This window comes from Diadema antillarum, unplaced genomic scaffold, assembly GCF_040938485.1.
Source record: "Diadema antillarum isolate AM-2024a unplaced genomic scaffold, OU_Dant_1.0 scf00000007, whole genome shotgun sequence".
Classification (NCBI taxonomy): domain Eukaryota; kingdom Metazoa; phylum Echinodermata; class Echinoidea; order Diadematoida; family Diadematidae; genus Diadema; species Diadema antillarum.
Window position 1 is genome coordinate 512,239 of NW_027270896.1, and position 25,988 is coordinate 538,226.

Sequence of the window (25,988 nt, forward strand, 5' to 3'; positions counted from 1 at the left end):
TTTTTCCTTCTCAGTTTTTGCCAGAATGGAGCGATTGTATGTACTAATATCGACTGCAGTGAGTATTAAATTCTACTTTTCTTTTGCCAATTTTTGCGAAGTAACGTTTGATAATTAACCTATATGCATATTCTTTGTGTTTATTTTGTGTTTACTTTAGTATAATAGCTTGTGAATATAATGATGTGATTTTACATTACGCTATACATGAAGTATATATACATATATATATATATATATATATATATATATATATATATGTCGGTCGATGTTTCGCAGTCATGGAAATCTCCCTGACAGAGATTTGTCGTCAGTTTTGCTTTCACTTCTTACGCAACCTCTATAAGAAATACACTATGAATCTTAGTGAATCTTCCTATGAATTATCGTCAAGAGTTTTACTACAGCAATATTCGTGGGAATGAATTTCATCGACTTTGAAAATCCAAAACTGCTGAGACAAGAGGACAAAATAATAGTATGATAAAAATAGAATTTGACAACTGCTGTTATTTCATTTACCTCATTACATTTATTAGGCACCTTGAAAGGTTTTATGCTCTTAATTTCTTGTTTCATTTGTTGTAGGTACTGTCTGCCTCTTCGAAGGAAGGTTCTTTAACATCGGGGAGCAGCGGGACAGTCAGTGTTCCACATGGTATGATCCACGAAAACGATTACTGTTAACCACTTGAGCTGTATGTAACTGGGGTAGATTTCACCCGTCAAAATGTTTCATATCCTTTATTCTTTCACCCGATTTTTATTCACAGATGTTCTATGAAAAAGAATAACTTAATTAATGCACACAATGCTTGCCGAAGCAACCCCAAGCGTCTTAGTACTGGTATGGAATCCAGCCCTGTTTCATTTAATGTTTCATTTCTGTCACTTATAAATTTGAAGTCTACTCGCAATCTACTAAAACAGCATTCGCAAAGTTGGCGAAAAGATTTTTAAACGTATCATTTGATAACAAAGCCCGTGATATTGAATCCCCCACAATTCTTCGTTGCCTCGATCTATTTACCTTTACGCCTTAGCACTGTTTGCCAGTCTTTATTCGCTCTCTATATTTTTTTTTTCAGTATTTGCCAGTTTGGTCGATGGTACTGCGCAGACATTGAAAATTGTGGTAAGACTGAAATGAATAAGACTATATTTTGGTTCGTATATTTGTGTGAATATATTCAGAGGAGAATTCTCTTAAGACAATTAGTATTATATGATTTTTTTAAATATTTAGTTTTGTTCCTTCGAAGCGTCTGGCAAGCAATCGAACATAATGTGTTTTCCCCTTCACACCCATCCCCCCCACACACAAACACAAGCATGAACACACACACACACACACACATACACACACACACACACACGAAGACAGCGAATGTTTATTAGAGCCGCTGAGCCCTGTTACATAAAAGTCGAGATCAACATAAGACAGAATATCAAACATAAGTCTCTGAATACTCAATTCTGGTTGGCTCATACCTGACTTACATTTGATTTTCTGATTTAAGCTTGATTGCATCTTTTTAATCAAGCGGATTCAGAGCGGGTATGTATGGAAGTTGTTCTATACGACAATTAATTGTCATCAGACTGCTCAGAAAATCAGAAACGCAGAACTATCGATAAATCCTTGAAGCAGGTCATAGTATCATCTTCATTCAAATCATAATATTTTGTCGTTTTGAAAAAGCTGATTAGAATTCATTGACAACACATCTTTGTACGATCCATAATGATATTTGTCCTCTATTTCAGTTGACTACTCTTGTATGTACGGTAGTACAGCATTTGATGAGTACAGTATACGACCACAGCAATGTAATCTCTGGTAGGTACCCTGGAGTTACCCACTATACATGTATATATGGCACAAAGTAAAGATTACACTAGGCATTTTCAAGACCTTGACAAGCAATATATGTTTACACGATCAATGTTGTATATATACATGGTATTTTTCGGATTAAATCCTACCAGGCCATTGATGTGCCTGTAGCAGCCGATTGATTAGAAACTTTCAAAAAGTTAAACTAAGTTAAAAATCCATTTTGCCTTCAAAACCAATATTTGAAATCTATAGGAATGTGCAGTCAAGCTATACGGTTGAGAAGCGTACTACAAATGTGTATAGCTAAACTACTTCCACCCATTTACATCAACGTTTGTTCGAAATTCCATCAACGTTTGTTCGAAATTCCAATGGCCATTCACATTGACAATCTACACGAAGATACAAGATAAAGATAATATCCGAAATGTTTCTTACATAATTATTGGTTGGCGGGGATCGAATGAAAATCAATCGTAAATGACATAGTTCAGCTCCATCAATCGAAATAGTTATCAAGTGCGTAAACTTGATGGTATAAGTAGCTATGTGGTTTAGTCCTTGAAAGTCGTGATTGATTAGGAACATCATCTTTCCTGGTATGGCCAGCTTTTTGTAGCAATTTCTATTTCATTTAATATTAATCACGCTCGATACCGTGCGTTCTTACGTGACAAACATGTTTGCTTGAAATTCCTTTTTAGTACGTGTGAGCGGAGTACATGGTCCTGTACGACAAGCAATTGTGGTAAGTTTTATCTAGTGCGGTAAATGTAGTGAAACATTAAAAAACTGACGAAAATCGATAAAATTTTAGGCTTGCTTGAACCACAGTCACACTTCCTCTGGGAGGTAGACCCATTGTCATTCTCAGTCTTAAAATAAACTGTTACATGTTCAAGAGGTGGTTCGAAATATTTTCGACAACATCTAATATATCAATGCGTCATCTGAGATGTAAGAAGTGCATCGGAAACGTATAAGATATCAATGGTATATCTGTGCTACAGGAGGAAAAACGCATTTAAAGTGTATCAAACATATACCATTTGATTTCACTTCAGGGCAATCTGACTGGTTTAGGTATTCTTTCTTTCTTTCTTTCTTTCTTTTTTGGTCGCGAAGGGGTATTGAGTGCTGTGGTGGTGTATGTAGGCCCATACGTCTTTTGAAAAATGTAATTCCCTGTGATTGCTTGTGATATTTATTTCGTATTGATTCTTTCATTTCAACTTCTTTCCACTGAAACTTAACTCACCAGATGACTAGTAAGTATGCTTCAATGCTTATGCCATTCAAACATATTACTGTTGGTAGCTGTTAGACGTGAATCTTTATTGCAGTTAAATCAATTTGTAGTGACACATTTTGGACAGAAACACTGTTGAAATGTTTAGGTTCGTCTATTTATCAATAGAGGAAATGTCAATCTTTCTTTTCTGAATTTGAGGAATTCACGTGTGCATGTATTTCTCCCTAACTCTCTCCCTATCTATTAATGGAATTACGTATGTACCCCCCAAAATGCACTAAAGACAGCCACGACACCATTAGTTAATTGCAAATCATTCAAATCACTATACATGCCATATTGGTATAGAAATACGCCTTGATCACTGTCACACTCATTGCAGAGGTCAAAGTACGGGAAGTATAGACTTATATTAAAAGCCAGAGTACGAAAAGTGTAGAATACATACTTAAAGCCAAAGTACGAAAAACTTAGAATGTATACTATTCCGCAGGCAGTTTAATCACACCTTTTCTTTCATCATATCCTTCTGGCGTCAGCCCTAGGGGCGTTCAGATTTTTCTGGACCTCAGCGGTAATGTGTCTGCATTGACTGGGAACGAGATACCCTTTGTGAGGTATGAATATCATTACATGATTCTGTGATAATATTGTACTAAGAGCTTTATTCTCTGATGACTATATCATACAACTGTGAGCATTTGCAGCAGTCTTTATCTTTAATTTAGATTTCACCATTTTTTATGAAAGACAATAGTTCTTCAAGATGGTTTCGAAACATGATGATAGCATGGATGTATAAAATAGTGCTACGTATCTTATTTCTCGCTCTTTCCTCATTACCACAAGTGTCATTCCAATGGCTTGCATCATTAATCGAGCATATAGTCGTTCTTTCCTGTCTTTTATTTAAAGGGCGGAAAAGCAAATGTTGGATAGACATGGTGATGTCAAACATTAAAACCGCCGTCTAGATTACAACATTCATCTTCACCTCATTATCCCACTTTCATCATCTCTTGATCTGAGCAAAATTAAATGTTTAGCAAGAAAATTATGCCTCCTAATTGCATCTTATATAATTTCGTGTTACAGCTACTTCAAGACAGAGGTCAACCAAAGGTATTTTCTCGGCGCAGAGCAGCTAAAAGATATAAAGGTACCACAACAGAAAATATGTGTGCGTTTTTAGAAGCGTGTAAACGTGACGTTTGAGAAATGCGATATTTTGACTGATTTTGAAGCCGACAGCTTAGTGCGTAAACAGAGTCTATAACATGCCTTGCAAGCTATTTATTAAAGCTCACAACAGGTTTTGATGTATATTTCATAACTAAAGGAACTCAATGTCAGTAATTCAACATTAGTTGGAAACCATGTACAAGGAAATCATCTTTTCCACGTCTTCTCCGATGTATTATTACGGAAAATGGAGGAAATCAATGTTACAATTAATTGTGAAAATATCATATGAACTTAAGAATATATGGGCTGGTGTTGAAGTAGTATTTAAGGTGTAATATCTGGTTGTAATGAAATCATTACAATATCTTCTTTTTTGTTGTTGACTTTACAGCTCTCCTCGGGAGGATACAGTGATGTTGTGCCTTTCCAGTTCAGTGTAGTCAAAAACTCTTCTCGAGATATCAGCCCCGTGGCAGTAAGGAACCGTATCGAGAGCAAGGTAATTATTCTTGCAGACTAAACATCATATCACTTGGATACAGGGTGCAAACCTAGATCCTCTACATATTGCTTATAACCAGCACGTTGACTCCTACAAAGCCCCCTTCCAGAAAAAAAAAGAGAAAACACATAATGAACTAAAATTTAATACCAGCTACCCTAAAATGGCAACATATCAGTGGACTAATAGAAATCAGCTCCAGTTTATATATATATATATATATATATATATATATATACATATATATGTATTTAAGTAATGTATCTCTGTTTAAAGTATGAAGGTAATTATTCATTTGTTTACAAGTATTCCTGCAAGCGTGATAAAGAGGTCATGGTTTGTTTCACTTCCCTTTATCACATGTAAATGAAGACAGATGCTTGGCAATATTGTTCGTTAGTATTTCTGCAAATTATTCTGTCGAGAATCCTACAATGACCATGTATTCATCGTTATCTCGCAGGTGAACAACGGCGAGTTCTCGATCCATTTCGGGGGCAACAATTATCTCGCTGTCCCCTCGTCGTTCGAGGCTGTCGAAATCGACTTCAAGAACGATGACGAAGGACTGCCGGTTTCGTCAAGCCCACGGGTCCTGGCAACGGGCGGCATCATCGGAGGGCTGGTCGCACTCTGCTCCGTCACCGTGTTTTTGTTCGTTGTATTCGTGAGTGCATTTACTATCGTTATAGGCAGTGATCGAAGTTGTGGTCCTGCATGGTATTTTTCATGCTTCCACTGCTGATGCTACTACAAGTACATTAATTACATTTTTATATCTTTCTTTTCTTTTTCTTCTTCTTCTACTTCTACTTCCTCCTCCTCCTCCTTCTCCCCCTCCTTCTCCTCCTCAGTATTGCTCTTGCTGCTTTATTTCGTGAGAGTATTTCTATGAGAGGAGGGAGAAGTCTTTAATGATAATGATGGCTGTAACCTTTAACAGGACAATAATATCAGACTGGTCAGTACGTAAGAAGATACGTGATGGTTAACAACAAGAAATACTGAATTCTGCCACACCCTCTCAAAATAATAGTGCTGTCTGTTCTGTCACGCAGTTGTACAATCTCTGTAGACGAAAGTCTTCGATGGAGGCTACCGACGAACCGGTAATTCTCGCGGTAAGAAAATAGCGTATGATTACTAGTATGTGATATCGGTTGGATATGTGTGCTTGTTCTGTTCTTGGAAAACAGAACGGCTGTTTAACGTTTTGAGTAAAGAGCAAACCATGATTCAGGTATTTTGCAGATAAAGGACGATGAAATTGTCTCGGTTTTGTTTTGTGTTTTTTTTTTCCCTCCTGTTTTTCTTTCTTTTTGAAAATCTGTCAGATTTTCCTCTGCGTTTCCTATACCCTACCATCAAATGAGTCCTGTAAAATCAGCTGCTCCGAATTTTGTTAAACTGAAGGAGAAACTCGATATTCTTCCATGCAGTTTGTGATGGAACAAATTTAAATCGTGTATTTATCCTTTCATTATACCACACGCGGCTGTTATAACGATCCTGAGAGAGTTTAAAAGAAGTGAACAAATTTGTCAAATAGCTACTACATTTGTCTTGGTATCATTCTCCCACTACAGCAACTTACGACGCAGGACTCGCTGGCAAGCTCACCCCCAGTCAGCCCCGCGGAACGCTCTCGATCCATCCCGGCTCACTTTCGCTTCAAAAATCCGTACGTGTAGCTTCCTTGCAGGAAAATTTCATTGTAGTTCCCGCAGACAGGTGGACATCGGTCTCCTCTTCCGATAATGCCCGACGTCAAAAAGAGGGGGAAAAAGGGGGGGGGGGGAGGTGAGGAGGCATTAAAAGGAAAAATGTTGATGGTGGTCAACTCTGTGGTACCAATACCATATTTTACCCTTAACTTCGTTTTGTTGCACAAGCAGTAAGCCTACATAATATTACTGGGCCAAAGATATTTTTTTCAATATTTTTTTCAGTAATAACAATAATGCAACTCACCCCCCCCCCCCATGCACACAACATTATCAAATAAACATAGTTCCTTTACGTTGACTATTTGTACAAGTAGTTCGGCCTGATTTGAATTCTGACGAAATGAAAGAAAAGATAATGATACTTGTAATCCATGCCAACGGCGGCGCCGAAGGTTTAGGGGGTTTTTTTTGTGCATTTTTCTGTCTGGCAGCAGACATTATTAAGTCAATAGATTTCCAATGGCTTGGTACATGCCTATTTTGCTGGTTTTATCACTTATAAAATTATGCCTGTCGATGTCCTATCGAGTACTGGTATACTGAAATCTGAGAGGATGACATGGTGCGACTTCGACTATAGTGTCACTTATACATGTACATGTATTTCCTGCTAGAGTGCAAAACAATGCAACGCATGGTAGAAAAGTCGACAACTCATATCAGTTTCGTGTACGTTTCCTGTATGACGCGCAAAAGGACCGACTATGAAACTAAGCGTGTAAACAGTACTTCCCGCAGGGTGCATTTCATCATGCGTGTAAAGTCATTAAATTTACCGGATGAAATCTTTTATTCTTACCTTTGCAATCTGTTTTCATCTCTTGTTGATAACTTGTTAATTGTATTCGGACTTTTAGTCCACTTTTGTACATAGTACGCTTGCAGGCCAAGATTTAATTATACTATAATCTAAATAACTGAAATTATATTGTTTTTATTACATAGTGATAATCCCATCATATGTCCTATAATATGTTATCAATAAATACGTATAGGCCTATACGTATGATTATGTATTTACTAAGTCTTTAGACATTGAATTGAAAATGCAGTAAGTTCCAGTGTTTTGACAATCTTTAGTCGTACATAATTACAATATGAGAAGTGTGATACATGATTTGTGCATTATGAATCTGTTCACAACTGTAAGAGTTCATTAACCTTTATACACTTCTCTTTTTATGTGTAAAAATGTTTGCAAAGTCTTTGGATGCACATACATTTTTTTTTTCACAATATGTTTTCCTATTCGTATATCTTGAACATGAATGGTAGGACCCCTGTATTAAAAAGTTGTAATTGTTATTAAGATAAAAATTTACCATTATGTATATGTCTGCGAAAGCAAGCACTTGTGAATGACAGATTTTTTGAATGATACGTAAGTGTAACATGTGGCACTAATGAATAAAGAGCCGAACGTACTAAAAGAGAGAAAGGACACGGCTTCTGGTTTCGTTCGTTGTCTAATATTTCTCTCTGCGATCCCATTGCTGTACAGATGTATATCAATTGAAGAAAAATCCCTTGCAAGATCTCAGATTCTAGCGGTGTAACCACCCAACCACACACACACACACACACACACACACACACACACGCACACGCACACACACAAGTGGACCCGTTTCTAAAAGAAAGAAAATGTTTAAATATAATTGCTTTGTATTCATCTGTAATCTTCCGAAAATGAGTTTTATTCTTGCATCATCCTATATGGGACTGATACACGCTAATTCTGAAAGTAAGCTTTGCCGCAGTTGCAAGATTGTCCCCTCATCACGAGTTTTACAACTTGACGACGGCCGGAATATAATTAAGACGATTACACAAAATTCTCCAAGATGTGTAAATGTGCATTTGCCTTGATTTCGTCATTTGTTTTTAATCATCAGTCAAAATGTGGCAGATGTACATTCAATGTTATCAATGCTCTTGGTTGTGAAGTTTACTGCATTGTTATCTTCTACATCAAAAGCACGGGTTAAATAGACGGGTGAGTGATATGATATCATCTAAGACAAGCAAAGATTGTTTTTCACATTAATCATCTTTTAACCTTGATATAAGAGTTCCATTTAGATGACCATGTGTGTGTGTGTGAAGACAACTGTTACAATCAATGGCATGTATTCAGACAAATATTTGACCGGCTTGCAAAGAAGGTAGAATTATAATGCTTCGTTCATCGTGACTATGTTAAAGGGTTGTGGTGTTTTCAGAGGGGTTTATGAGCATTGTGTTTCTCATCGAACGATATTTCTTTAGATTTCATCCTTCAATCATGCGACACATAATACTAGTACAGCAAAGATACAGTAGATACATATCAATTTGATGGAAAATAGATTAAAGGATCGGTGTTTCTGCCATGTTAGCCTTAGTGTACAGCTGTTTTCCCTGGTGTTACATTGCAATTGCATCCTTCTTTATGCATTCCGTGTAGTGAGTTCAACACTCAAACATGATCACAGACTTGATCTTTGATTTGAATTAAACGTATGTAACATTAATTTTTGCAAAATGTTGTTTTATCAATAAAGCTTCTGAGCGTAGACTAACAAAATAATAAGCCGTGGTAGCTCAACCTTGTGCAAAGACGACTGAGTATTCGCTTTGAGGCATCAACTTGTGAAGTGCACGAGGGCATAGCAAAAGCACACACACACCCCTTGCACCTACACAAACACATGAATACACGTAAACAACAAATTAAAAAAAATCTCATGAATGGGCATACAGAAACTACTCTGAGAGTGCATGATTCAATTCATAGGTACTGGAAACACATAAACAACTTGTATACCTGCACAAACCAATCAATTATCACCCTGCGTTCTGATTGGTCAAAAGTAGAGCGCCTGACTCATTCTCAAAAACAAACAGAGCGTAGACGATTAAGCGTATGCTGCCACATCGAAGCGCTTGATTTCCCTGCACATACAGTACGCTTACCCACCATGGCTCATCCATCAATTAGCCGTACGCTTTTAATGCGCATGTCCGCTGCGTTGTGTGATGTTGTTCTGTGAGAGCTATAAAACTACTGTCCTGAGACTGAGTAGAAGGTGCCTAAACTGAATGAGCATTAAACATCAGTTCCAGTTTTGTGAAAGTTTGTAATTTTGATATGACTGAAAAATCTACAGATTCGCGTAAAAGAACTTCTAGCTGTGACATGTCAGCTATGTTTCCACGGAAAAGGAGGAAACGGACGATCATCACAGCCGAACAGCTGTTGAAGTTGGAGTCCCTGTTCAAGCAAGAACAGTGGCCGGGAAGAGAAAAGAAGGAAGAGCTGGCTAGAGAAATTGAAATGTCCACCCATTTTGTCAATATCTGGTTTCAGAATAAACGATCACGTGTGAAAAAGCTTGCTCAAGAGGAAGAGGAGATTGAAGCCATGAGAAAGAGACTGCTAGAAGCAACGGCTGATAGTAAGCAATCGCCGTGTATTGCACCGAGATGCGAGACCCAAGACAGACCCATTGATCTAGCGCAGCGCGCTGTAGCATCGACAGATCACTTGTCGGCGCATCAGGAGCGCCCTGCATCATCGAACCCGTCCATTCCCGCGTCAAGATTGCCTGTCAATTCGCCACAAATATCATTCGGTAACGCTGCTGTATTGCTTCCAAATAGGCCTACTTCCAAAACCAAGTCTTCCGTAATTCTCGCCACAATTACTCATCAGGCTAACAAGGTGCCCGGGGACAAGGTAGATCTATCGGCTTGTGTTCCTCTGCTGCCGACGCACAATTCGAGTGACAGCATGACCCAGAGCATGGCTCAAAGTCAAATAAAACCAATATTTTGGAAACAGGACAGAGTGTTAGAAGGACTTCAGGTTGCGCCAACGAAGGGAAATGATCGAGTAATTTACGGAACCAACATTGCCAGCAACATCAGATCAGAAGGTTTTCATCATTCTTCCAGACATGCTCCACTCGGCCATTCGCTCTCGGTGTCGTATTGTTCATCATCGGTGACTACGACACCTCCAGCAAAAGGCTACCAGATGTCGAATGGGTTAATGCCCAACGTTACAAGTTTCATCCAGCAAACCCAAACAAGTGTGAGTTTATTCTTATGCAATTCACATTACCAACAGATAAATGGCATTGAATGTATTTCATGTCTTGACTTTGTTGTCTATTCATGGCATGGGATTTAAGTCCCGACTTTGAAGATCAACAGCTTAATTGCAAATAGTACGATATACCCTGAAAGTAAACTAACCAGACTGCATTTCTGATTCGAGAAATCATACATAGATCCCATTCAGTAAAGAAAGTCAAGACTCTTAGTAGGTCTAGGAGGGTTGGAGTTTTCCTTATTGAAGTGCCTAGTGGATCATAAGGCATTTCTTTCACAAGTCTCGAGTTAAGAAAATAATAATAGTACGTGGTACTAGAAATTATAGTAGTAATGATAATAATTTGGGAGACAAGGAATTAAATCTTGCCATGACAGTGGGAGAACATTCCTTTGCATGGTCAGAAGAATGAATATTGTGGACACTCTTGGACAAATCTAATTCAGTGTTTTGTTTGTTTGTGTTGTTGAGATTTTTATTTTATTTTTTTTTATTATTACCATTTTTATTATTATTATTATTTTTTTATTTATTTATTTTTTTTTTTTTTTGGGGGGGGGCAATCCTTGGGTTTAGGGCCTATGCAAAGTTAAGACCTTAAATTAAAATGATTTCCATAGTTACACAAAAGTATTGCATTCAAATACAGGTGTAGGCCCTACTAGATGGTGGAAGGCAAAATCATAGGAAGAATAACTGAAGTTGAATGACACACAATGTAATGAACTGTTTACATGAATGCAAAACACTACTAATACCCCTTCCCCTTTGCGTTGAATGCAGGAATCATCAAACACGGAGTCATCTGATCGATTCACCAGCCAAGCGTGTAATGGCAATAACCAAAGACCATTACTCCCTAGACTAGACGCCACTGATCTCCGAAGTGTTAAGAAGATGCCGGTTGCGGAGACCCCATTGGAACGTACTGGTAGTCCTGCACCGACGCTGCTGCGCTGTCTCGTACTGATGATGGCTCTCTCCGAACGGATGGGCACTGCATTCGGGTTGAAGCCGGCAGACTTCGACCTCGCCTTTTGCGCATCGGCCTATGGAGTGAAACTAGCTGGACTAAAGATTCTCCAGTATGACAATAAAACAGGCTTCTCTGTGTCAAAGCCAGCCAGGAAGAAAAAGAAGAAGGATAAGGAGAAAGGCAAGGAAAAGAACAAAAAGAAATCTGCCAAGAAGTAGCACTCAAATCAAGACATTTCTAGTAGTCTTCCTAAAATCTTCCTTGCAAAGATCACTCTTCCCACTTGACCTTAGAACAAGATGTTATGAATAGCAGAGAGAAAAACATAAAACCAATGAAATTGTTAAAATGTCATAAACATATTTCTCTGGCTGTCTGCATTTTGGCTGTGTGCAAATAAATATGAGAGAATGGGAATATGTAGGAAACTCTTTTTGCGTGGCTATACTCACTTTTATTTTTGTATTTATCAAATATATGATTCTGTATTAGTCGTACTTATTCATGACTTGTTCTTGTTTCCTGTAAGATTTACTTGTACATTGTTGAGAAAGAGCCTTTCTGACTGGGAAAAATATCATACTAATATACATACAGCAGTGATCATTGTTACAATCTTAACTTTCAAACATAGATTCCGTACATCATATACATCAGTATTAGATTTTGGTTTGGTTCATGTGTATATGTACAGGAATATACATGAGCCACAACATCTTGAAATTAATCTGCTGCCTTCAAGCTGTATTTCATTATATCCAATTACCCTCAGGCAAAGGCTTGACTAGGATGTGTCATGATACAGGAGAAAGTGGGACATATCTTGTAAGAATCAATGCTCTCTGCACTGTGAGGGTCGAATGGTTCTCTGTTGTTTTGGCAAGATCTAAATACAGTGCAGCTTATTTTCGAAGTCTTGCTTTTTCTTTGTCTACGTTGAGTGGAACTTTTGATGAATGTGACTGCACTTCATAATCTTGCTCATTAAGGACAAAGTTTTTTCCTATTTACTGTGTATTCTTTCTGGCTCTCCTGAAAAAAAAAAAAGGAAAAAAATTACTGCTCATTCAGTGCCTGAAGTCTAAAATTCTTTCCATTGGTTTCATTCAAGTGAAGTCTTCTCACAAACATCTCAAGGTGGTCTATACTCTCGAACTATTTTTGTATCAGATTATTTATCAAATTTATGCCGAGTGTTATGATTTCATCTGTAGACACTGTTGCAAAACTGTTCTATGTATCACTTTTTCATATTTCATTCTACCCTATTCTGTGTGTATCTTTATGTAAGATATTGTGTGAATATGAATAAGAAGAAATATTAAAGTGGAGAAACATTATTCTTTAGTGATGATTGTAATGAATTGCATTGTTTTGACAGTGACTAGATTTCCTGGTTTTGCTTTAAAAAAATAAGTGCACAGTCACTACATAATCTATCATGTATTTTGTCTACTATGCTTCAAGGAGTAAAAGTGTTCTAGTTTCTGAACATGCATCTCACATCTACCATAAGCAATTTTTGTCATGGTTGCAGAATTCAGAGATGTTTCTGGCCAGTTGCTTCATGAGGGTTTTCTTCCTAAACACCTGGAGATTTTCTCGTGAAGAATGGATGTTGCCACATATACACATGTTTTTGATATGTGGGGAAAGCTGTGGCAACCTTTGGACAAGTGTAGGCTTGGCTGGGGTTATAATTCGTGTGGAGCCACATATATAACTTGCTTATTACCCTTTGGAAGGATCCAAGGTACATGCACAAACATGTATGTGCACTTTGGGGGACAGCTAAAAGTTGACGGTGGTGTAAATGCAATTGTTCTGGCAGTGGAATAGTGGCTGGGGCATGTTTGACACAACAACAGCACAATAATATGACTGCAATGGCAAATATAATATCAAAATCACACTTTGCACATCATAAACCACATGTGAACACCAGGAGTGGATTCATATCTACACTTTAATTAGACAACAGTATTGCATCACATGCAATGTTATCATAATGTAATTCAGCAAAACTTAATCGGCAGAGAAGGATACAGCACTCTGTGGGGCTGCTCCACCAACATATCATTGATGCATAACAGTACATCTTTCCCTCATACCGGTTTCACTGCAGTACTTGTGTTGCTATATTTTTGTTTTTTATTTTACTTTGCCTTCTAGTATAGACAATTATAGTCAATCTATTACAAAAGTTCTTACCGATATATTGGCAAAGCCCATCGATTTTCATGTTACACTTTATATGCTCAAATGATATAGTAGTGTGTTGAGGAAGCTACAATTATTAGCTGTGATGCTGGTACGACATACATGTACAGGTACCACACAATATCGTCAAATACTGCTCATCTTCAAAATAGAATGTACGTTCAAACCAGTATCAATTTCATAGTCATTTCCAAGATCATTTTTCTTAACTGGAAATGAAACAAAAGCAAAGATAGTAACCACTGTGTTAATGACAGTCTAGTGACCCAAAAGGTCTACCGGGTGACATACATAAATGGCACAAACTTGGTCATAATTATGACTGAAATGTTTTTAGTATACAAACTGTCATACTTATCACGTTCTTTCCACTGACTCAACTCAATAAACAGCTATGAAAAGTAAGAAATAATACACATACATAACTCTACAGTTTTACAAGCACACAGATATTCATTCAATAATAACACTGTTGACGTCACAGTATGTCAACAATTCATTTGATTATCATACAAATACATGTACCACGACAAATCACATGAAAAGTTCTGTCCTAGATGGACATTTCAGAATGACCCTTTTTGTATCACACAAATACATGTGTACAGTACTAACATGAATGGCACTCTTCACTACAGGCAGTCATGTCTGGTGCTAATTAAGTACAGTGGCATTGATGAACAGGTGAACCAGTAAAGCTCAAGCAGGGATCTTTTGTCTGTCCTAGATATTCAAATGACTCTATTCTGACTCTATACAGTTATTGACACAGCACACTACAGCCAGTGAACTTCTGGTCATGGCCAAGTCCAGTGGTCAGTGTCAAGATATTAAATCTCACTGCTCCTATTCATTGTCAACAGAGAGCATTTGCAATATCAGGACTTTGACCTCTCACCCCTACAAACTTGCAAGATCTGCTCCATGATAAATAAAATGAATCTATCTGGAACATAGGAGTTTGTTACTGTACCAGACATCACTGGTGATATATAAGGTATACTGTAGTCTGACTGAGCATTTTCTGCAGGCAATGAGAGCATACAATTATAAGTATATTCAAAACGAACGTTTATTGCTTCTCTGTGTACAAACGAGAATGTGTTTTATTTACTCAAGCAACAAATCTTTATCTCCCTCCAAAATACACACATACACACACACATACACACGCACACACACACACACCAGAGACCCCAACCCCAAGCACCTTCTGATCTGGAGATTCTCCCGCCCGAAACCCCTAGCAAACGGAAGACTCCAAGTTGATGTGTGCGAAGCTCGAAGTTCCTAGGGTTCTAGATGCTCTCTGGCGCTATCCAAGGCTTATTTTTTTCAACATACGATAGCAATAAGTAAGAAATCCTTTCCACCAGGAGACACAGAGCCAGGGCGGGAGAAATCAAATCTCAAGCGGGAGAACGGGAGATTTTGCAAAAATGGGTTTTCGGCGGGAGATCTCCCGTCGAAAACGGGAGAGTTGGAGTCTCTGACACACATTCCCACATACACAAACACCCAGGCCATGAAAGGAGAAATAACAATACTGCTTCCTCTGGTATGTTGAATATCTGGAGTTACAAGTTGACATCTTCATGGACAACATTGAAGAAACTGAGGTTTGGAAGTACATACACCATCAATACAGTGTACCCATAATTATTTGAAACAAATCACATCAGGATTGAGGGATGTACAATATGAATGCATCCATGCTAATGTTGCAGGGCTGCCAACTCTCATGCAATTCAAACAGTTTTGACTGTTTCAACTCTGATAAACAAATTCTCATGCTGAAACCCCAAACTCCAAAATCCCCGGTATTTCAAACATTGGATCTGCCCAAGCTTAAAGTTTCCAGCTTTTCCTGCGGGCACACCTGCTCTATGTACGTATGGAAGTCATTCCTATTTATGCACCAAATTGCACCAATTAAATGTTAAAATATTGGCAAAGCTCTTTACCATGCAAGGGGGACACCCCCTTCCACATCTCCCCCCGCCCCTTGGTCACTTCACTCCCTCGCAGTGTCTCACTCCAAACTCTCACCCAAGATTGGCAGCCCTGAGGTAATTGTGCACCCTGTGTTACCACCGAGCGTTGAGAGATGTAAATTATCATCAGTTGAGAAAGATAAGGGCATTAACGCCATAAGCTTGGTGGCACCTTAACACTTATCTTTCTCAACAGACATTATGAATGCTGTTGTATACAGTACACTCCCATTTCAGCAAACACGGTTACAAGTTAACTACACTCTTGTTACAACGAAGAAAAAAATTCAGGTCCCAAAATTACTATTTGGATGTTCTTTGTTGTTTGACTATGATGAAATTATAATATCACAAAAGAAAAAGAGAACTAGGACTCCCAGGACTCCGTTATAATGGGAGTTACCTAGTTCATAATTGCACAAATATGTATTTCATGTCTTGCAAAAGAAAAGGAAAAAAAACAAAGATACCTTCCAATACACTACTTAATGCCCTTTAATCTCAAATCAAAACAGGATATGTGTACATATTGAATACATGTCTAGATTTGACCAATTACCAAATTATCACATAGTGTAGCAAAACGAAAATACACAAGAGGGTGGGAAGAAGGTCAATGCACTTCTGAACTTGCTAATATACACAGGTTGGCTTGAATACTGAATATCATGGGCATATTCAATTCTCCTTTGTTTTCAATGCAAGGTATTTCACCTTCACACAAGTATAAATTCGCAGTGACAGTGAGTGAAAAACAATGCTCTTTCAGCAAAACTGGTAGTATATTCAAGGAGGTACTAGGCAACCGCTCGCCTGGTACCTCCTCGGTATATTACACACAGTTTGGTATCTGACAGCCTGCTGGTAGCTTGAACACTCTCTGGCAGAGACTTACTATGTGTGCAAATTGTGCATTATGTATACGATTGAGGTACGGTACACCTCGCCTTACTCCAATCCATTTGAGACTGAATGCAGGGCAATGGTTCATGACAGTATTTGACTGAACCCATTTAAGTTGAATAAGGAATACTTGAAATTACATAATGTTGAGACTTCTATGAGTATTGACACACAAGCAGGTCAACGTAGAAAAAGCTTGACTCTGCACTATCATTTTGTACACAGAAGTGAATTACAGCTGTACTTATGTTTTGACCACACTGCCATAAGCTGATGGGGGAAATGTAAACAAATATACACTGTTCATTCGTTTAAATTTGATCTTTTATGAGTGTATTCATTAACCATCACCACAAACTCTAGCTTTTCTATGAATACACCGTGTATTTGTAATAACAGAGTTTGGAGGTATCACTCACCTTGAAGTGTGTCAATCTACAACTGATGACTTTTTTACAACAATTTCATATAAAAGCCTTTATAATGCAGACTGGGGAGTTCTCTATTGCAGTTATGTTTGGGAAAATGACATTTCAAACCACAGAAAAGTGACCTTTGACTTTGGCTTTTGAGCAATCACAGACTATCGTGTTCATGAAAATAATTGTTTATTTCTACCCTGTCCATTAACTAGATATATCATCACCACTGTCTAGCTGAAGTACTGACTGCAAAAGACACATTTGTCAAAGTACAGTGATCTTTGACCTTGTTCGCTGACCATTTAAAATCATTTCTATACTCTATACTCTAAGTATTTCTACCTTTCCTACCAAATTATATCACCAGAACTACTGGACATTCCTGGAAAAATGGAATTACTTGCCAAAGTTCAGTGACCTTTGACCTCTGAGTTTGAAGGATTTTGCCTCAAATCTCTTATCAGTGCATCTACACCTCATGTGGAGCATGCCTGGCCAAGGTACAAAGATATCCACTGCATGGTTTATCTTAATCACTAAACAAAACCTGGATGAGACAGACAGACAGACAACCGAAAAACAATGTCTCCAGCACCCTATATTTGGGACAGAGACACCAAAAGCAACACTCGCAACGTTTACTGCTTGTACTGCACTTCAAAAAATAAATTCTGTAATACAGGAGTGCCAGAAGCATATATGTAAGTGGGATCTATAAGTTACAGAAATTCAAACATTAATTTCAATTTCATGAGGCCAACTACACAAAGTTTTGAAAGAGAAACTTTGCCCAAAATCATAGTTTATGACACACACACCTACACAGAAAACCTCTAAAATGATGTACTACTGTTTGTACATAATGGGAAAGTATTTGCATCAAACAGAAATTGATAGAGATAACAAATTCATTGAACTTTAGATTTAGAGTACCATGAGAAACAACTGTTCTCTCAAACGCAATCATCTTTTATTACTACAAACTACATGTACAGCCAATTTTTGAGTTGCCAATTTGGTGACAGGGAGGCCAATAACCTGACAACAACGGAGAGAAAAAAAAAAGTGGTTCAGCACAGTAAAAAATCATCTATGCGAGCACTGCAACAGCAGATTTTGCATCTGTGCAGAGTCAACTTTGGCATGGCCTTCCATGAGTTCACATCATGTGAGGTTAGTCACACTTTAAAAAAATACTTTGTATAGCAAGGAAATTACTGTATAAGCTGTCAGTTTCGCGAATTGACACCGACAGTACAGGAAATGCACAATTACCTTAGTGCAATGTGACATTCTCACGTGTTATTAAATTCACAATCCGACTGTGATTCACGAAATTCGTGAAAATTAAACCCTCACGAAAATAACGGCTTATACAGTATAAAAAATGTCAACCTGATTATAGCGTTGTCACTTGTGTATGAATACTGTGTATGACTTTAGATATCACATCCCAGAACATGCTAGTTCCTTCCATCCACTTTCAAAATACAAACATGGCTTAACTGTACATATTTTTTTTAAAGCGAATATGTCACTGGGGTGCCAGCTACATTTGTTCGTCACAATATTGCGTTGTCTGCTTTCCCAAGCAAAACTGATGATATCAAGTGTGTAGCAAATAAAACATATCTTTCAGTTATTCACATTCAAGCCTTCACAGTGAAGAGAACCTGCTACATCTGAAGAGAAATTGGGAGATTTTGACATTGCAACTACAAATTCATCACCAGTCATCTAAAGCAAACCTTCATGCTTGATCATGCTTTCTGACATATGGCCATGAAAGCAGACGTGACAATCTTGAGAGAGAGAGAAAAAACCAAAACAAAACACAGAAGTATGCATGCAGAAGGCATAAAAATACTGATCATGTAAGCAGAAGTGAGCTGAATGACATATAGCATACAAATGTATGTGATAAGTACGTGGGGAAACATCACACCCGAAAGTTGTTGTCATCTGGATGAATGATATCAACTCGCATGGCTTGAGCCTTCACAGATATGGCTATGCAGATCACGGTAAACTTTCCCCCACAGATCACAGTATATCTATGTTGCACTGGCATGTGGAAAACTTGGAGGCGCATTCCTGACATTTACGTTGCAATGTAGCAATACTGCGTCTAAGTCTCCCTGTTCAGAATGTAAGCAAGTCAATCCATGGGTTCCACAGCATGACGCATTTTCCCATCTAAATGTTTTGTACTTTGGTGCTGCCCCGCTGTCCTATTGAGCAGAGCCTTTCATCTCCTCAGTGAATGCAAATATGGTCAGTTAGGAAATCCTTCTGAGCAGAAACCTCATTCTCTACAGGAGGCAGTACAGCAAGATGGAATAATCCTGCGAATTATGGACACCTCCGCAAAACAAAAATGAAAATAAAGCAAGTTCCTGACAAGCATGCATTTAACTTCTCCTGCCAATCCATTCTTTTTTTGTTTTTGCTCTCGTGAAATGTGAATGCCGCAGCGAGGATGAGTCGGCGTTACCGTCCTACCTTGCCCAGTCTCTGGTCTGTCTTGGGGTCAGCAGTGATCGACTGGACTGCCACTATAGCCTCGTTGATTTTGGTCTGGAGGTCGCGGAGCTCATTGATGTGTAATAGACGCAATATTCTGCCAGCATCATTCAGTATTCGATCTACAGGGAGGAAGAAATTCATCATTGTGAAGTTGGTGAGTCTTTTTTAAACACTCTATAGAAATAAACCCTAAAGATAATTGACAGATAAAGAACTATTTTGCATAAAAAACAAATTTCATAAGATATATCAAACAGTACCACTAAATTACTGTTTCAGTAATGTTTTGAATAGTGTGAGGTTACTACTTAATTACAACACTATGAACCCCATCAAACTGCATCTGGCATTCACCAAATTATAGTCACACCCAAACAGACAGCATGCTGTGAATGTAAAGTAGTGGTCATTATTACTGGGGGTGGGGATTACTGCGATCGCAATTCGGGAAGCTACTGTCTTACCTTTGGAATCAAAGCCTAGTTCATAGTCACTCAAGTCGATAGCAACACCCTGGTAGAATGAAGATGAAAGGGGGAAAATTTAAGAACTCATTCAATCAAACATGCATTGAACAGCTGAACTAATATAATTAGCAACACAGGGAATAAGTAAGACATTGTTGTAGGATCAAATGCAGACATAAATAAATAGTAATGACTATCTGAGCCACATCTGTAATTCATACTCCCATGCTGAAATGCAAGCTACATGTTGGCCTAGTGGCATCAAAAGTAGAACGTGCAACAGCTAAAGCCTTTATATTTCATTCAAGCTTGCAGAAAATCTGGATCACGCATTTGTCGTGACTAATCTTCCAAAGTGGAGAAGCATTGTCATTTCATAGAATCCCTTTGAATTTCATGCATCAAGGTTGAGAAAAATGAAGTGCTTGTTGCAACAGGGAGCATAGCATTACATCTGAACAACAAAACCAAATTAACAGGACACTATAAAATTTCTTGGGAAAACTACAACAGCATTAAGGACACATTATCACTGCATTGGTTAAAGGAGAATCACAGAGAAGAAAACATGGTTAATATCGTACAGAGGTTGAACACTATTGACTTTAATGCCTCTTTCTTGTTTGTAGAAAGAAAAAAAAAAGATGCTGAAAACTGTTTTTCCAAATGTAGTGATCCAATGGAGTGAAATGGAGTCAAAAATGGCCTTTTTCTTTCTTGCTTGAGTAGGAAGTTCCAGTGTCTATTTCTGTGTCTATGGCATACATTGTCCGTCACTGGGGCACTCGATGCTTCCCAACAGTTTGCTACAACAACTGCCTACATGTGATCACTCAAGAAGACGGCAGGTGACTTTAATCACAAAAACAACAAATTCAGAGACTTCTGCAATTTAGAAATTAGACACTGTGCAAGGAGATGAATTCTGCTTGAATACAGGATAGGGGTAGCTGAGATAGAGAAGCATTATCTTCCTACCTCCTCCAGAGCTCCTGCCTGGGCCTCCTCAGACAGCCGCTCCTTGATGAGGAGGCTAATGGCCTCCAGCGTAACGACTGGGTCAACATGCCGTGGAATATTCAGCAGGGCACACAGGGATACCAGACCTGCCTTGACGTCTGGACTGGAGACTAACGGATATTCAGAGGGATGACAATCACAGTCGTTATTGACTGATAATGGCACTGCAGATACTTGACGTGCATGCACACATGGCCAGTGCCATACATTTGGAGATGATTTCTTCTTTCAACAAGAGTGGATATAAAATCATCACGAAGACTCAGTGCTTACATATTTTTTATATGAAAATTAACACTTTGCAGGAAGATGTCAATTTCACATTATTTCACACTTCTTCTCTGCAGCCAACATTAGTCATGTGACATGACACGAAAAAAACCAACAAATTTTTAGTATACAATGTAAGAATTTGAAGTTTGGTAGAATCTTGTGGTGCTATGTTTTGAAGTCTGACTATTTGCCCCACAGATCTGTAGTCGTATCTCTGTATCAGAAGCCTTACCCTCAATGCCAGCAAAGGGATCATCTGCTACCACCCCCGGTGAACTTTGACCTCCAACCGGCAAACTCTTATACAATTGAACTGAAGGAAAGAAGAGAAAGACATGACTGTGTGTGAATTTGGACTTTATAATATGCCAGGTGTTTAATGCATAAACGCAAGACTACAAAATATTTATCATTATAAACCTCACATCTGATGAATCCTCAATTTTGATTGGTCAAAGGTGCAGTCACTAGTTTTTGCTATGCCGCCCCTCAGTCAGTTAGCAATTTTCACGACGCGTATAATTATTCCTTGTGCACGTATCAATTAGCACATAGTAAAATCAAATACGTCATTTTTCTGACCGGTAGCACAACAAATTCATTTCAATGTCTAATTTAGCATAAATATCTTGAATTAAGTTGGATGATGTATAGAAAACAAATACCAACTGCTCGTCACGGTTAAAACTATTTGCCCTGATGTGATTTCTTGACAGAAATATTGACAAATCATCTGTGGGCAAATGTTTTAAACCATGCCCCTCAAAGTAGTTGATTTTTTTTTAAATAATAGGATTTCTTATTTGAAAGAAGATTAGAAATATCTATCTGACAGGCACTGATGACAATGGCATCACCATAGATGCCATTTTCTCATCATATAAGATATTCCAGAAATGTGTACTCATATTTAAATTCTATCCTCTTATGCCCCAAATTCTGTCCATTACTGATGACAGCCACCACAAATGTGCCAATACTGTAAAACCAGAAATTTTCACATGCATTTATTTATCTATTTTTTTTTTTTTTTTGAGAGGCAAGATTTGTGAAAACAAAATGCCCCTAAAAGTTCTTGTTTACACAATATGCCTTGAATGACAGTGGTAATTTGTCAAAATTTCATACTGTGCGAAAAAGGCTGTTGGTTCCAATTCAGAAAAATGTCTTGCTTCACAGAGGTAATGCTTCAAGAGGTTTCTGCAAAGCATGGGAAGAAGAACTAAAATGACAGAGAGAAACACCTTGTCATTCATGTAATCACCTTTTTCTCCATACTCCAATCTTACAGCATGACCCAGTAGCCAGTCACACACTGCTAATCTGTCGCTGCCATCCAGTGGACACTGCAGATCTTGAATGTACTGAAAGACGACAGCATGAATATCATGCAATGAGTTACTGCACCAGAGTCATCCCATTGAAGGGTTTGGGGAAACAGGAAGGCCTCAATCGTCAGTCCAGCAAAATGAAGACTGTTAGTTACAGTTACAGTTACAAACACTAATGCTGCACATACTGTACATCAAAATTGATTGGTCAAGACAGATTTCATGTCAAATTTAATATCTTAGCCCCTGTTCTGAGATCAATACAAGAGCATAAGTGCTTGAAAAGACATTGAACAGAAATCAGAATTTGATAGAATAAGATCACACATTTCATGCAAGCATTATTATCTACCACCTTTTCTTTTCAGTTATTCTCTGTCCATTACAAGTAAAACTTTCAACTTGCACATTACAGTTGTAAGACTTCAGGTTTACATTTCTCACATTGATATCTATTGCTTATACACAACTTCATGCAATATATTTAAATTAGCATTACCTTGGCAAATGCCTTGGGCCACTGCATGCTGCTTTTACTGCGGAGTTCAGCTCGGTCCTCAATCTTGTACAACCTGATTTTCTGATCTTCCAACCACTCAATGAGATTTCGCCACACATTTTCATCTTACAGGGATAAGACAGGAGAGAAACATGAGAACACAAAGAGAATGAATGATTAAGAGAAGCACTCAATTCAACTAAATGCTTCATGCTAGATAAGATCTGTCTGAAATGTCTGAAAGAGTAGGATTTACATAAATGTATGTACCTGATTTTAACAACGTGCTGATATCCACCTAGACTGCATGCATATGAAAAATTCAAATACATGTTGGCAATGGTCGCTGGAACATGTATTAAAATATCATATTTGGCAAGGATAAGATTTTGTGAAATGTCAGACAATTGGAAAGGCAATATCACAAGTGGCTGAATCTGGGATTGAGAACCACATTGAAAGAATGACAAAGAATTACTATGCCTTTCAGAGAGAAATGTTAGCATTTTCCCACTTTGACTGATATACAAGCACAATGCATTTGTGCTACATTGGGCAATATTTTTGTGAATTGTTAATTTTGCAAGTATTGGTCAACTAGTGATAATGAAACCACCATTGAAAACATAAAAGTCCCTTTATTTCTTTATTAATGCAGTCACCTGTCACCATTTGAAATTTTCATGTAAACAACTTTGAAAACTGTGAGACATCTTCAGTGAGACGTATCACTGAATTGTTGATAGAATAAGTGAATAGTCATGAATCAGTGCGAAGAGTAAGATAACACCTGCATTTGGTCACTAAGTAAAGCTGTGCATCAAAATGTCAAGTCACATATTGCATTGTTGAGCATGGTACTGCACATGAGACATGGAGATGTTAGAGAAGCAGAGACTCCAACTCTCCCGCTTTCGGCGGGAGATCTCCCGCCGAAAGCCCATTTTTGCAAAATCTCCTGTTCTCCCGCTTGAGACTTAATTTCTCCCGTTTGAAATGATTTCTTACTTAGTGTCATCGTATGTTGAAAAATAAACCTTAGATAACATGAAATAGCATCTAGAACCCTAGAGCTGGACCCCGCCACAAGAAATTTCGCGCTTCGCGCACATCAAGATCGAGTCTCCCGTTTGCTAGGGGATTCAGGCGGGAGAATCTCCAGATCAGAAGGTGTTTGGGGTTGGAATCTCTGAAGAAGGAGAAGTGCCGCGGAGAAGTCAGGCACTCTTAATAGCAGGTGTTTAGATATCTTTGACAAAAGACAACATTTCTGTTTAAGTGTGCACCATTCCTCAATTACAACAAACAAAGCAAGAAGTAGTTCACTGTTTTTAGAAGCAATAATTTACATTGTAGTGTGCAGAGAACAGAACATGTGATAAAAAAATCATTAAAACATTGTAGTTCTTTAGCTGTAAAATGCTATTAAACACGGGGGTCATAGAAACATGTAGAATTAGAAACACGGATTAGCCACTCACATAATCCAAAAGATTGCACATTCATATAAGAAATTAAGATACTAAAAAGGGTAAGGTTACCAGTATTTGGTCACCTACCAGAATTCAGTCACTTACACTTATCACTCATCACAAGCCAGCAAATTCTACTGTCACAATACATGCAAATCACATCATTTCACATAATGGCACTGTCATTCACAACAAGAAAGTCCCTTGACCTTAGTCACCCCAAAAATCCATCCAAAATCCCATACTTTGCCATCAAAAAGGCAGAATTGGCACTTTTCCAAAGCGCACACGAATTAAGTCCAGAAAAAGACCGAAAAAGCGCTAAAAATCGAGAAATACGCCATTCTCTTGCCAGATTTTTTGCTTATCACAAGCTCAGAGTGTGATGGTATCCGCAAATCTGCAAAATAATTAATGTAATAAATTTAGTGCATTTAACACTAAAAGTCAGTGCAGACACATCCATCTACTCACCCACACCCACACCCCCTCCCCTGCTTGCTCCCTTGTACAACTCAACATGCCTCATTGTCACTCTCGCCTACTGTAAAAGTGGATATTTTCGCATGACTAATTTTTCGCGCTTGGCCGGGTCGGAAGAGTTTCGCGTGTTTTTAATTCCGCGGAATCAAGACATCACGCACAGGCACATATGGCAAGCAAAAATATTCGCGTGCTTTTATTTTCGCGCTAGTTTCTGGTTGCGCGAAATGCGCGAAAATTTGAACACTGCAAAAATTTCCACTTTTACAGTATTTGATTAATTGTTGGTCACCAACAATGTTGCATTGTTGCTTAATTTTGGCTTCCCACTCTCATCTCATGTCATGATCTCAATGGGCACGACACTAGAATTCTGACCGACAAGATCCTACACAGGAGAGAGGCCAATAACGGAAATGAGGAATAACTGTTAATGTGATACAAGTAGCATACAGTAAGAGAAGCAGTGAACTTTACGAAAGACTGGGGTAAGCTCGTGGCCTTGCCAGGACATTTGAACTCTGACAACGATGGCTGCATTTGTTTTGTGCCATTTCCAACATCATTATGCACTTGTCGGACTGCAGCCATTATTGATAGCCCAGCGCCAACCCACGCACGCATCCAGCATCCAGCACATCTCATATCATCAGCATTGCAGTTTGTCTGCTGCTTACCTGTAACATTAATGTTTGGTGACGGGTAGTTAAGAGCTTGCAGCTTTCGTCGAAACATGATTCCCGGTGAGAAATGATGTGCAGCTAATGCACGTTTTATCTGACGCGAGGACGGCGGTCTGG

General features: G+C 38.3%; 1 protein-coding gene and 2 long non-coding RNA genes across 3 annotated transcripts; 2 read left to right on the forward strand and 1 right to left on the reverse strand.

Annotated features, from left to right (window-relative positions):
* The first annotated feature begins 591 nt into the window (after nucleotides 1-591).
* Nucleotides 592-2,592, forward strand: LOC139716966 (uncharacterized). The gene is made up of 4 exons (XR_011709936.1): nucleotides 592-658; nucleotides 1,089-1,135; nucleotides 1,768-1,840; nucleotides 2,545-2,592. It is a non-coding gene; the product is annotated as an uncharacterized lncRNA (long non-coding RNA).
* Nucleotides 2,593-4,185: 1,593 nt separating this feature from the next.
* LOC139716973 (uncharacterized) lies at nucleotides 4,186-5,420 on the forward strand. The gene is made up of 3 exons (XR_011709937.1): nucleotides 4,186-4,251; nucleotides 4,669-4,776; nucleotides 5,243-5,420. It is a non-coding gene; the product is annotated as an uncharacterized lncRNA (long non-coding RNA).
* Nucleotides 5,421-18,117: 12,697 nt separating this feature from the next.
* On the reverse strand, nucleotides 18,118-25,938 carry LOC139716979 (RNA transcription, translation and transport factor protein-like). The gene is made up of 7 exons (XM_071628500.1): nucleotides 25,866-25,938; nucleotides 23,234-23,358; nucleotides 22,668-22,767; nucleotides 21,636-21,716; nucleotides 21,089-21,240; nucleotides 20,108-20,156; nucleotides 18,118-19,762 (listed from the first exon to the last, which is right to left on the reverse strand). The coding sequence occupies exons 1-7, from the start codon at nucleotides 25,921-25,923 to the stop codon at nucleotides 19,608-19,610; spliced, it is 720 nt and encodes a 239-aa protein (XP_071484601.1). The 5' UTR covers nucleotides 25,924-25,938; the 3' UTR covers nucleotides 18,118-19,607.
* Nucleotides 25,939-25,988: the final 50 nt, after the last annotated feature.